Source organism: Papaver somniferum, unplaced genomic scaffold (genome assembly GCF_003573695.1).
Source record: "Papaver somniferum cultivar HN1 unplaced genomic scaffold, ASM357369v1 unplaced-scaffold_63, whole genome shotgun sequence".
NCBI lineage: Eukaryota > Viridiplantae > Streptophyta > Magnoliopsida > Ranunculales > Papaveraceae > Papaver > Papaver somniferum.
This window is the reverse complement of record NW_020649082.1, coordinates 2,004,454-2,018,872: the sequence shown is the minus strand read 5'-3', so window position 1 is coordinate 2,018,872 and position 14,419 is coordinate 2,004,454. Positions and strand designations below refer to the sequence as shown.

The 14,419-nt window shown below is 38.3% G+C and overlaps 2 protein-coding genes across 2 annotated transcripts; one reads left to right on the top strand and one right to left on the bottom strand.

Moving 5' to 3' along the window:
- Window positions 1–8,918: 8,918 nt before the first annotated feature.
- On the bottom strand, window positions 8,919–10,406 carry LOC113343599. Its single transcript, XM_026587732.1, has 2 exons — window positions 9,424–10,406; window positions 8,919–9,150 (listed from the first exon to the last, which is right to left on the bottom strand). Exons 1-2 carry the CDS (start codon window positions 10,404–10,406, stop codon window positions 8,919–8,921), a joined length of 1,215 nt encoding a protein of 404 aa, XP_026443517.1.
- An 865-nt stretch (window positions 10,407–11,271) lies between these two features.
- Window positions 11,272–13,756, top strand: LOC113343598. The gene is made up of 6 exons (XM_026587731.1): window positions 11,272–11,745; window positions 11,830–11,997; window positions 12,095–12,148; window positions 12,263–12,643; window positions 12,741–13,162; window positions 13,384–13,756. The coding sequence occupies exons 1-6, from the start codon at window positions 11,272–11,274 to the stop codon at window positions 13,754–13,756; spliced, it is 1,872 nt and encodes a 623-aa protein (XP_026443516.1).
- Window positions 13,757–14,419: the final 663 nt, after the last annotated feature.

The window sequence follows — 14,419 nt, the reverse complement described above, 5'->3', positions numbered from 1 at the left end:
TTCCTCATCTTGTAGCATAATAACAAAGAAACCTTTTCCCATAGTCATAAACCTAACAGAATTAGGATTAATCTGCCATTGAGATATTAAAAGAGTTTTTACCTCAAAGAACTTCAGCCCCGTGAAGTTTAGTCTTGCAATGAAATTGTGTTGAAAGGGTTTACAACCCTCTTTATAGTAATCCGCGGGTATAACAAGGGATGGTTCTCCATCAATCAGAGTAGGATTAGGTAAACTAGTAATATCAACTCCTGTTGGTTTTAGGGTTTGTTTTGCCCTTACCTTGTCCGCAAAGGATTGGTGTTGCTGAATCCGTGATGAACTAGGATTATTTTCTACTATATTGAATCCGTGATGAACTATGAAACCTACGTGAAAAAACTAAACCCTAGTGTTTTCGCCAGAGTTTCTCTTTCCTCTCATGTTTTTCCTATCATAGTGAAAAATGTATTGTTCCGATGGGTGGGGAAGATTACAAGGTTTGGACACCGGATAACAAAGGGAAGTTCTCTGTTTCTTCGGCCAAAGAGCTTATTCGCAAGAGACAGCCTATCTTGGAGGGTGCAAAATTGTTATGGAGGCCTGCTATTCATCCTTCTCTTGCTGCTAGAAATTAGAAATTACTTCGTGGTGCTTGTGCAACGCTTGACAAGGTACGGAGTAGATTTAAATATCAAGTAGTTAATAAATGTTTCTTATGTAATAGAGAAGAGGAGACTTTAGATCATATTCTTTGGTCTTGTGATTTTGCTTCCAAGGCGTGGTTGTGGATTGCAGATGTTTTTGGTATTTTCCCTCACCAAAATCTCACTACAGCTTATAAAGAAGCAAAGGGTAAAAGTCATATGTTTAAGGATTTATGGTCGTTGGCTATTTTGGTTGTTAGATCATAATTGTGGATGACAAGGAATGGTTTTATCTATGGTAATCAAAAGGTTAGTTGGAATTTCTTTCATAAGAAGGTTTTCAATCAAATCCATGATTACTCAAGGCGTTTGAAGGGGTTCATGTTTAACAACCAAGATGATTTGCGTGTTCTTGCTTACTTTATAGTGCAACATAGAAGAGTGAAGATTTCAGATCCTAAGGAGTGCTATTGGGTTCCTCCGGAGGTTAATAAATTGAAATTATGTTGTGATGGTGCTTCTAGAGGGAACCCGGGTAGAGCTGGTGCAGGTGTGGTGGTTCATGATTTTGATGCTAATATATTAGGAGCTATGAGTGTTGGTTTTGGGGTTCGTACTAATTATTTGGTGAAACTCTTTTGTATTATAGTGGCCTTAGAATGGGAGACTAAATTTTGGGTTGGGGATATTTGTATTCGTACAGATTCAATGGGAGCAGTTCAGGCCTATAGTAGTGATACTTTGGCAATTCTGTGGTTTCTTAGACAAAGGTGGATTGTGGTAAGAGCTAGATACAACAGAATTCGTTTTTTTCACACTTATAGAGAGGCTAATTTTTCAGCGGATGTGATGTCAAGAGAGGATGTTTTCTAGAAGATGGTGGATGAATTAGTTATGATAACAAACCAGATTTTATTCGTTCAATTGAACTGCCAAATGTAATTTACTTCAGTTAATGGGAAAAATTATCCATTATGGAAATCTGCTATGAGATCTTTAATTCAATCCCGAGATTTTATTAATTGGCTATAAATCGAAGAAGGATATGAACGGCCGAAAGTGGAATATTCAGAAAATGAGTTTAAACACTTATCGTTCTATATGTATGAAGAAAGAGCTCTTGCAAAACAGAACTCTGATGGTTTAAATGCCATAATACATGCAGTGAGTCATGATCTTTTACATCATGTCTTGTCATGTAAAACCTCTAAGGAAGCATGGGATACTCTTGAGACTGTATTTGAAGGGAATGATTCAGAAAAAGAAGCTCGTCTTCAATCCCTCTCTTCTGAATGGGAATTCCTTAGAATGGATGATAACGATACTAATGATGGTTCATTAGTTTGGTAGCGACTTTTTTCTCTCTCCTCTTTGCTCTGGCGATTTTGGAGATTTTTTCAAACTTTTTTGTACGTGCTTCATCTTGGATCATCTTTTAGTGATTCAATGGGAGATCCTGTTGATCCAAATCATATACTTGCACCTTCTAAGATTTTAACATATGCAGATAGACTCAAGGGTAGGAAAGAGCTTCCTAAAACCTCCGTGGATCTTTCTTCTTTGCCAAACCCTACTTTGAAAGATGGAAAACCTTCTATTGAGATTCCTAATGAGTTATATCTGGAAGGATGTGCTTTATGGAAGTTTAGTCTTATTGGAAGGTTAGACTTCAAAGAAATTAACTTTTCTGACGTGAAAAAAAACCTAGAACTTCAATGGCAACTGGGTGAAGGCCGGGTTCGCTTTGTTCCGTTGAATAGAGGTTTCTTCATCATAAAGTTATTGTCGCAGGAGGATAAAGTGAAGATTTTACAGGCTGAACAATGGGTTGTTGCTCAACAGAAACTAAATCTCATGGAATGGTTTCCTAGTTTTGATGTTGACAAACAAAGATCTTCACGTTCCACAGCTTGGGTCAAGTTTCCTGGGCTTTCAATGGAATTATGGATTGAAAAAACGTTACTTGCAATGGGGAAAACTCTAGGATCTCCTATTGTGTTTGATAAAAGAACGTTAGCACATGAGTATGGACACTTTGCTTCGATCCTCATTGATATTGATTTTGCTGAGATCAAATCTGATGATATTAATGTCACTGTGGGAGAACGTGAGTTTTGTCAACCTTTTGAGATCCTTAAAAGACCTAAATTTTGTTCTAAGTGCAGCATTATTGGGCATTCAGATGGGGAATGTAGAAAGAAAACAAGAGGTGAAGCTGTCAAAGCTCCGCAAGTGGCTGCTAATTTGCAACAGGCTATTGTGTTAGTAAACAAGCAACAACATCATGAGAACAATGCTGGTACGGAATGGAAAGAAGCTAGGCGAAAGAAAAAGGGAAAGAAAGCTCCGTCTATTCCTTTTGTGCCTGAAAAGATTACTCACGTTGGTGAAGGTACTTCAAATAATGTGGCTGATAATGTTTTGTGCATCAGTGGCACTGTTGAGTTGGAACAACAATTGCAGGATAGTTTAGCTCAATCTGAAGCTGTTTTGCGTATGGCATCTGCTGAGGTTGAAAAACACAATCAAGACATTCTTACGCATTCAGTATTAGCTAGTAAAGCTAGGTCGTTGTGTACCTCAAGCTTGAATGCTAAGGAAGGGGGAATGTTGAATTGGCAAGAACTAAACTTCCTCCTCCTGCTAGGATTGATATTACATCTTCGTCCACACCTTTGTGTAATGCGCTTGAAGAAACTTCAGAATTTGTCTCTAACAACAAGTTTAACATCCTAAGTGACAAGGCTGGCAATGATGTTTTGGTTTTCAGTAAACTTGGTGAGCTTACAAAACAAGCTAAGAGGCAGCAGGTTATAGATATGCAAAACAAATTGAATGAGTTAACTGATCAGGATCAGGATTCCTTGTCAGACTCGGATGAGACATTGGGTATTCGTGCTCGTAAGGAATCAGTTCCTAAATCCTCCTCAAACTCGGTTAAGCAATTGAAGCTAAATAATAAACTCCAACCCAGAGTTTAATTATGCGGTTTTTTTTTTGGAATATCAATGGTGTTGCGCGTACAGCAGCACATTCTTAGCTTAGGGAGCTGATTAGAGATTTCCATCCTGAAGTTTTTGGTCTTGCTGAACCAAAAGTGGCGTGCTCAACAAATTTTGGGAGGAGGCTAATTTCTGAAGGTTATTCTTCGTTTATTATTAATAATTCTGCTAATTCTGGTATTGCAAATCTTTGGGTTTGTTATAAGGATGGGCTTCATGTTTCGGTAGTTAATTCTAGTAAACAAGCTATTACAATTGCGGTTGATGGTGTGTATATCTCTTTTGTCCATGCTAGCTACATTCAAACTACTAGGCGCAGGCTTTGGCAGCAACTAGTTATGCAAGATTCAATTACACCTTGGCTGGTCATAGGTGATTTTAATTGTATTTTGCGTTTGAATGAGAAGAAAGGTGGCTTGGAAATAAGATCGTCTGTCATTGATGATTTCAGTGATTGGATGGATGACAATAATCTTTTTGAATCGGATTCCTTGGGCAGAAAATTCACTTGGTGTAATAGGCAATCTGGTACTAGTCGTATTATTAGTAAGTTGGATCGTGCAACTATTAATGCGGCTTGGATTGCTAAATTTGAGAATTGGCGGTGTAAAGCTCTTCCTAGGGAAGTTTCCGACCATTCTACTCTTCTTGGTTATCCTTTTTCTGTTCCTAGGCCTTGTAGAGCTCCTTTTCGTGTTCAAAAGATGTGGTTTTTACATGGGGATTTTCTTCGGATGGTCAATGAGAGTTGGACTTTGTCTGTTCATGGTTCTCCTGATTTTATTTTCCCTTATAAATTGAAGCGGATGAAGATTGCAATGAAGGATTGGAATCTGAGGATTTTTGGTAATGTGAATTCTCGTTTGAAGCAAGACCAACTTCGTTTTGAGACAACAGCTCTTATTTCAGATGAGAATCCTAGTAATATTGCTAATCTAAATGCAATGAAGGATGCTATGAAAACTTTATGTGATACTCGTTTGCAACAGTTAACTATGCTCAAGCAAAAGTCTAGGAACAAATGGTTGGTGGAGGGTTCAAGTAATTCCAGTTTCTTTCATAGTAGTATTAGAATTAGAAAAGCCTAATCGGGTTGGACGAATGTGTTTTTGTTTTTTTTGCTAAATCCAGATTGTATTAATGAATAGCCAATATTTACAAAGAGTTCACAAGAAAAGAGGTCCTAAGACCCCAAAAACTTACAAACTATTTAAATCTGAAATAAGAAACATATGGAAATTATAAATGCCTCAGAAAATCCGGCCTTTCATCAAAGCTTAACCCTTCACCATTTCTAAGATAACATCCCCTCTTTGCCATACAATCAGCTGCAAAATTTGCCTCACGAAAAGTATGAACAAAACGAATAGAATCATAACTGTTATTAATTCTTCTCAACCTGTGTTTAACAAACTAAGGAAGATTTGTACCCGTCAAGGCAGCAATAGCTCCCATTGAATCTGAACGCACAAGAACCTTTCTCATATTCCACTTCAAAGCCCATTCTAAACCAACAATAACACCATAAAGTTCAGCCAAGAAATTATTTGTAATTCCCAGCCCAATGCTCATAGCCCCAACAAAGTTACAATCCGTATCACGCACCACAACACCAGCCCCTGCAACACCTGGGTTTCCTTTTTCCGCACCATCACAACATAATAAAATCTCATCCCTATTAGGAGGATGCCAAAAAACTTCAATTGGATCGACCTGATGAACCTGCCTATGAGCCACACGGAAGTGGTTCAAAATTTCCAAATCTGCTGAAGTATTACGCATGGAACTCTTCACCCTAACAGAATATTCATGAACCAAAAAGAAAACTCTCTTCTTGAAGAAGTGAATGTTAACTGCCAAATTTTGAAAACAAGCTAAATTCCTAGTCTGCCACAACTCCGAGCGAATCACCAAGTTAGCAAGAAGCCATAAATCCTTAATAATACGAATCCTACCTTTTTCTGATTTATATGAGGTCACAACATCATAATAAGGTCTTAAATGAAACAAACCTGAACACCACTGCCAGATTTGCATAGCAAACGGACAACTCCAAATAATGTGTTCCAACGATTCCTCATCAGCATTGCATAAGTAACATTTGTTGGCTAATTCAATTTTGAATCTACTCCTAATCTTGTCTTGAGTAGCACAAACCTCTCTACAAATCTTCCAATTCTGGGCAGCAAGTTTAGGATGAATTTCCTTCCTCCACAAAAGACCATACACCGCTGAAGTTGAATACTCCCTTCTAATGAGATTCTTAGCTGAAGAAACAGAAAAACGTCCATTCATCTCTGGCATCCAAATTCTACAATCCTTCCCACCTTGTAACAAAGGCAAATCCTCCAAGACTACCCCAGCACGCATCAAATTCTGGAGATGAACACCCTGCAACTGCCAAGTATTATTATCAATAATATCACTAACCTTAACATTTCTGTCAAGGTCAGTTTCATTAAGCAAATCAGCAATGCTCTCAATCCCATACCAAACATCAAAATAAAGAGATGTAGCCCTCCCATCACCAATAAGAACCTTATAATGCTTGTCACAATAGAATGAATCAATTTAATGCCCGGCAGAATTGAAGATTTCACACCATAAAGTTTGATACCACCATTTCTAGTAGTAAACTTTTCCCACAGAAAACGAGCCCATTTCTTGTCTGAAGAACGAATACTCCACCACAGCTTCATGAGAAGAGATTTATTAATAAAAACCATGCTGGTTATACCAAGACCACCTTCCTTAAGAGGATAACAAACTTTAGGATACCCAACAACAAATTTCCTAGTAACATCAGCATCACCAGACCAAAGAAAATTACGAATGGCTCTTTCCGCCTGCTGAACAAACTTTCTAGGCCACTTGTACACCACCATGTTGTGAATGGCATAGCTAGCTATCACTGAATTAATAAGAACAACTCTATCTTGAAAAGAAAGAAATCTTCCCTTCCAAACCGAAAGTTGATTCTTTATTTTCTCAATCACATTGCTTATGTGACGATATCGAACAACCCCAGGCATGATCTGAACTCCCAAATACCTGTCCGGAAAATTGGAAACTTCCATACCAAGCAAATTAGTGATAGTTCCACAACGACAATGAACCACCACCATAATAAACCTTACTCTTTTGACGACAAACAGATTGCCCAGAGGCACTTTGATATTTACCAAGCAAAGATAGAAGATTACGCAAACTCTTCATATTGCCTTTACAAAAAATCATAATGTCATCAGCAAAGAAAAGATGAGTGGGAGAAATACCTTTCTTTGAGAGCATTGGCGTCATCTTCTTTTCCACAAACAATTTCGTGAGATTTCTACTCAGAACATCTTCAATAAGAACAAAATAAGGGGAGATAAGGGATCACCTTGCCTCAGACCTCTATTGATTGTGAAGAAACCCTCAGACTTCCATTAAGAAGAATAGAAATCCTTGCTGAATTAAGGATTGACCAGATCCAAGAACACCATCTATGAGAGAAACCATATTTTCGAAAAACCTCTAAGACAAAGGACCAGCTAACCGTGTCAAAAGCTTGAGTAATATCTAGCTTCAAACCCCAAATTACCATCCCTCCGCTTAGTTTTTAAATCATTGATCATCTCCGACGCCACACTAATGTTCTCATGGATATTTCTCCCCTTCATAAATGCAACTTGCTCTTCTGAAACCAAATTATCAAGAACACTCCAGTCTTGTAGCTAAAATCTTAGTAAAAATCTTAAAGAAAAAATTACTAAGACCAATAGGCCTGAAGTTTCGAAGAGAATTGGCCCCTCTAAACTTGGCAAGTAAAATAATAAGACTAGAATTAGTACCTTGAGGAATCATCTGCCGACGCCAGCAATACGTGACAGCATTGAAAAGGTCTTGCTGAATCACATCCCAGCAATGCCTATAGAAACAACCAGAGAAACCATCCGGCCCAGGGGCACTATCAGCGCCAAGATCAAAAACAGCATTCTTAATCTCTTCAATAGTAGGAATCTCATCCATTCTCTGACTATCTTCCACGGAAATAATGTTATGATCATATTGAAACAAAGCATCATCAATAGGCAACTCAGCACCATTAAATTTATCCTCAAAATAGGCCACGGTGTGGTCTTTAATTTGGTCACAATCAGTTATAACAACCCCATTATCATCCACCAACTCCGAAATCATGTTACTACTCCTTCTAGTCCTAATATTGGCATGAAAAAAAGAAGTATTACTAGCACCTTCCTGAAGCCATTTATTTCTTGACTTTTGCTTCAACATAGTAGCTTGTTGTGCACGAATTTCCTGAAGAGTAACTGAAGCCTCCTTGGCATAATTCAGCTTAGTTACATCTTGGATCCTCATCTGAAATTGTAAGCGCCACTTCCATAGTCAACTGCGCTTGCTTGAGCTTAGCATACACATTGCCAAAGACACGTAATTCCACTCTTTCATGATAACCTTTAACCTTTTAAGTTTGGAAGGAAAAATAAAAGCAGGCGTACCAGTAATAGGGGCGTTCCAACTCTCACTCACCATGCGCATGAAGTCTGAATGAGAGAACCACATCTTCTGAACTCTAAAAGGAGCTCGTTTCGGTCTAGTATTAACAAAAGGAAAGCCAATAAGAGTGGAATGGTCAGAAACTTCACGAGGAAGAGCTTTACACCTCCAATTCTCAAACTTAATAAGCCACGCCTCATTGATCAAAGCTCTATCTAGCTTACAAAGAATTCTACGAACACCAGATTGGCCATTAGCCCAAGTGAACTTAGAACCCAAAAAATCAGCTTCAAAAAGATCATTATCCTCCATCCAATCACTAAAATCATTGATGACTGAAGTACGTGGTTGTCTACCTCCTCTCTTCTCCTCATTGCGAAGAACACAATTAAAATCACCCATAACCAACCATGGAGTATTATTATCAACTGAAGAAAGTTGCTGCCATAAACTTCTTCTCGTGACACGTAAACAGCTAGCATGAACAAAGGAAATCAAAACCCCCTCTACTTCAATAGTAATAGCTTGCCTACTAGAATTCATAACTACAGGCGTAGCTATGCAGTTGGACCAAAAAATCCATATGTTTCCTTTAGACGAACCAACAGAATTATGAATAACTTCTTTCTTATAGCCATCCACATATAAAGTTTGCAAGAAATTTAAAGTACAATGTACCTTTGGCTCTGCAATACATAAAATATCCGGCTTGAAATCATGAAATAACTCACGCAACTTATTTTAGCAGCATCACGTGCAATGCCATTTATGTTCCAATATAGAACACGCATTAAAAACCAGTTTTGGAGGAGTTAATATCAATCTGAGAAGTTGCACCAGAATTAATTCTTGGTAAACTTCCTTTTTCAGCACAAATTCTCAAATTGGAGTCCTGAAGAGACTCGGAATCAGAAGCATTCCTACCCTCAGTAGTATTCACTACCTTATGCATGGATTGCATGCGAACACGCCTAGCTTCTTGATCAGCCCTAAACTTTGCATCAGCTGAACTCCCTCCACATCTTGAATTGTTTCAATAGCATTATATCTGTTTTATTCAAAAGAAACTCCCCAGCCTAAGCTGATCACAAAGAGGAGTAGGAGTTGCGGTCACAATCCTAACAGGTTTGGGAATCCTAGTTCCAACCAAACTTGTTATAGTTGATGGATTAGTTTCACCCACTTTTCCATTCTTAACTAAAACTGATTTTGAAGCCTGCGCTTGTTTAGTTCTCGCCAATTCAACATAGACAGATTCAAAATCAGCTTTGGCTTGTGCCATAACAACCTCCAACTGCTGAGCCTTCACCAGCTTAGCAGCAAACTCCACATCAGCTTCTTCACCAGCAATATTATCAACAACATCACGAACATCTACATTGACGTTGTGAGCTTTTTTCTTACCCTTCTTCTTACGCCTAGCCACTTGCCATTCCCCACCAGCAGGTTTAGGAATATTGCTCACGCCAGGTTGAGAATCATCAACGCTAACTTGTTTGCTTACCACAAGTTGTCGCTCAGTATTTTCCTTGTGCTGCTTTCTACATTCATGATCAGTATGCCCAATCAACTTGCACTTGGAACAATATTTTGGAACTTTTTGAATCTCAACAGATTGCCAAAAATCTAAACCCCCAACCGTAATATGAATAGCATCAGTAGCTGCTTCAGCAAAATTAATATCCACCAAAACTGATGCAAAGTGACCATATTCATGAGCAAGAGTACGTCTATCAACCACAATTGGAGTTCCTAATGATTTAGCCAAGGACAATAGTGTTTTTTCTGTCCAGAATTCTAATGGAAGCCCTGGAAAAGAAACCCACACGGAAGCATGAGATGATCTTTGTTTTTCAGCATCAAAACCAGGAAACCATTCAATTAGGGTTAGCTTTTGATGCCTAAAAAACCAAGCTTCAGCATTCAAAAGCTTGTCTTTTGCTGTTTGGGATTGTAACTTGATGGTGAAGAAACCTCTACTCATAGGAATTAGCTGAACCGCACCTTGACCTAGCTGCCATTGATGTTCCAAATCATCCTTCACCTCTTGGAAAGTAATTCTTTTGAAATCTAAACGTCCAATAAGACTGAATTTCCAAATATCACAACCTTCCAAATAGAAATATTCAGGTAAAACAATTGCTGGTTTGCCTTCTTTTAACGTTGGCAATGGTAAAGAACTGAGATCAATAGATGTTGTTGGAAGTTGTTGCTTCCCCTTCACCTGATCAGCATAAGTACGAGACCTAACATGAGACGCATGAGAAGCATCTCCCATCTCGAATCACCCGTAGATGATTGAGGAGAACCAAAAAAATTGAAAAGTTTGAAAACCCAAAACCCTAAGGAAAAATCGCCTCAGAGCCAAGAGAGAAGTTTTTCATAAGAGTAATGACGAATGTGTTTTTGATATGAATAATATTTTGAAAAATGAGGAACTAGAGGAGGCAAGCACCATTCAGAATGATGAAGTGCGTGCTAATTTCATTAGAGAGTCAGCCTTTAGAAAAGAGTATTTCAAGGAAAAAAAGGAGCAAATGGATAGAATGTCAACTAAGAAGAAAGCACAATCTCCTATTAAGCTTGTTCCGGGTGGTAATTATGCTTCAGATGAAAATGGAGAGGATTATGACTATGATGAAACCTATGATGATTCTGAAGATGTTTACAAGGAGCCTTATGGAGACTATGATTTAACTCAAGTTATTATTGGTCTCATTCCCAAGAAGAAGAAATTTAGAGTTGGAAATAAGGGACAAAAACGTTTCTAGTTTTCTTCTTTTTGCATGTTTTTTCGTGTTTAGGAGCTTATTTTATGAGTTTTTAGAGTTTTTTTTTTGCCCCTTTGGTTTATGGGGGTGGGGAGGCCTAGAGCCTCCAATTTTGTAATTCTTGTAATTACGTTTTTTTTGCTTTAATAAACCATTTTGACCTAGCAAAAAAAATAAATTAGAATTAGAAAAAGTTCTAATACTATTTCGGAACTTGTTGATTTGAATGGGACTTGTTTGACAAATTATGAGCAGCTTCGTAATCATGTAGTTCAGTTCTATGAAGATAAGTTCAATGGCCAAGATCCGGTGATAGAAGGTGATTTATTTGATTTTGAGCATGCTTCAATTTCTGTTGAGGAGAGCAACGCCATGGATATGATTCCTTCCCCAGAAGAAATTAAGCAAGCTGTTTTTGATTTGAGTGCGGATAGTGCCCCAGGGCCGGATGGTTTCTCTGGTTGTTTCTATCGTCATTATTGGGATATTATTCATGATGATTTAACCAAGGCCATTATTCATTGTTGGAATGCGGGTAGTATTCCAAATGGTGTTAATTCATCTTTTATCATCTTGCTGGCTAAGGTAAGGGGTGCTAATACTCTTCGAAATTTCAGACCAATTGGTCTTAGTAATTTTTTCTTCAAAATTTTCACTAAGATCCTAGCTACTAGACTTGGTACAGTTTTGGATAAGCTTGTGTCTGAAGAACAGGCAGCCTTCATGAAAGGGAGGAATATTCATGAGAATATTAGCTTGGCGTTGGAGATGGTTAATGAGTTGCATTATAAACGCAAGGATGGCAACATTGGCCTTAAACTTGATATTTCTCAAGCTTTTGACACGGTAAATTGGGCTTTTGTGCTTGAAGTTTTCCGTAAGTATGGTTTTTCTGAAAATTGGTGTGCTTGGATTTTTAATATCTTGCAGTCTGCTAGAATTTCTGTGATTTTGAATGGTAGTCCGGAAGGTTACTTCAAAATTAACAGAGGTTTGCGTCAAGGTGATCCCCTCTCCCCTTTGATTTTTGTCTTGATTGAGGATGTTCTTAGCAGAAATATTACGAAGCTTTTTCGTGATAAAAAGATGACGCCCATGGTAACTAGAGGTGGTATTTCTCCTACTCACCTTTTCTTTGCTGATGACATAATGATTTTTTGTAAAGGTAATTCCAAAAGTCTTCATAATCTTGTAGACTTGTTGGGTAGTTATCAGCGTGATTCAGGTCAGACTGTTTGTCGTCAAAAGAGTAAGATTTATTATGGTGGTGGTTCTTCGAGTTGGTGTAATTATATTGCATCTTATTTGGGGATGAGTGTAGCTACTTTTCCGGACCGCTATTTGGTAGTTCAAATTATGACAGGTATTGTTCGATCGCCATATTAGCAATGTTGTTGAAAAGATTAAAAATCAGCTTGCTGGTTGGAGAGGGAGGTTATTATCTTTTCATGATCGCATTGTTCTTGTTAAATCAGTTATTGCCAGTTATTACATTCATAATATGGCTATTTATAAGTGGCCTCGTAAGTTTATTCTTCAATGTGAGAGGGCTATCTGTAACTTTATTTGGTCTGGTGATTCGAACATTAATCGTGTAGTGGTAGTGGCTTTTGATAAAATCTGTTGCCCTTTTGAGGAGGGGGGTCTCGGACTAACTCGTATGGCCACTATGAACAAAGCTCTTATTATGAAACTTTGGTGGAAGATTCATAATTCTACAAAGAAGTGGGCTATTTTCCTGAAGGCAAAATTATTTGATCGTAAGGGTTGTATTAAGCATTCGGGGGGTTAAATCTTCTATTTTGCCTGGTTTAAGAAGTGTGTATAATTGTGTGGAAAAGAATACTAAGGTCTTAATTGGTGATGGTAGAGATACTTCTCTTTATTATGACATTTGGTTTGATAAGACTAGTATTGCTGATGTGCTAAATGATTATTCTCTCGATGCAACAACTAGAGTAAGTGATATCTTAAAGGATGGCCTTTGGGATATTCCTGAAATTCACTTGCAGTACTTGATTGCTGCTGGTCTAGAGTTGAATAGGATGCCAATTCCTATGGGTGGAGCTGATGTTAGGGTATGGCTGCCGGAGTTGAAGGGTGAGTTCAGTGTTAAGTCTGCAACTGAGTTGCTTCGGCAGAAGTATTCTCGGTTAGAAGGTACGCAGCTTCTGTGGAGAAAAGAAGTTCATCCTGTTCTTGCTGCTCAGAACTGGAAATTCTTGCATGGAGCTTGTGCTACGTATGACCTTATCAGGCGCAGGTTCAAGATCTCTCTTGCTAAAAAATGCTGCTTGTGTGATGTTCAAGAAGAAACTCTTGCTCATGTGTTATATGAGTGTTGCTTTGCTACAAGAGCCTAGAATTGGCTAGCTGATGTGTTCAAGTTAAACCTAATGCTAACCTTATTGTTTCTTTTAAAGCAGCAAAAGGAAGGAGTCATATTGTCCGTGATCTGTGGCTTATTGCCAACCTTTTTCTTAGGTCGGAGCTATGGCAGTTGCGGAACAAGGCTGTTTTAGAGCATAAAAAGCCTAATTGGAGTATCTTTCATAAGCGCGTTCTGAAGTTGATACAAGATTATTCAATTCGTCTCAAGGGTCATATGAACAATAGTGCTGATGATGTTGTTCTTCTGAACTATTTTAGAGTTCAGCACCGTAGTGTGAAGTTGCATCATCCTGTGGCTTGTTTTTGGTTACCACCTGAGGCTAATGAATTACAATTTTGTTGTGATGGAGCGGCGAGAGGTAACCCAGGCGTTGCGGGTGCAGGTGTAGTAGCTAGGGATGAGCATTGTTCAGTACTTGGTGCTATGAGTATTGGGCTAGGAGTCACGACGAATTATTTAGCATAATTGTACGGCATTATTGTTGGTTTGGAGTGGGCTATGCAATGGGGTTTTTCTTGTATTTGTATACGGTCTGATTCTATGGGAGTTGTTGAAGCTTTCAAGAATGACTCAATTCCTTGGTTTGCAAGGAATAGATGGATTATGATCTGTAGACACTATACGTCTATACGTTTCATTCACACTTTTAGAGAGGTGAATTTTTCAGCTGATGCAATAGCAAAGCGGGGTTGTTTATTGAGTAATGAAGTGGGAGTACACTACAATACTACAACGGGAGCTGGTCGTTTGAAGGGTTTCATGCATAATACTACAACGGACTTGGATCTTTTGAACTTTTTCCGTGTGATGCATAGGAAGGTTAAGCAGGTTAAGCCAATTGAGTGCTTTTGGAGTCCGCCAAATAGGGATGAAATTTTATTATGTTGTGATGGAGCAGCCAAAGGAAATCCGGGTATAGCTGGAGCTGGTGTTGTTGTTCGTGATGCTGATTGTAATTTTTTGGGTGCTATGAGTATTGGTTTGGGTTCTACTACTAATTTCTTAGCTGAACTTTATGGTATTATTGTTGGTTTGGAGTGGGCTATGAAGTGGAATGTTAAAAGAGTGGTTGTACGTTCTGATTCAATGGGAACAATTAAGACATTGACGGGTACAAATCTTCCTTGG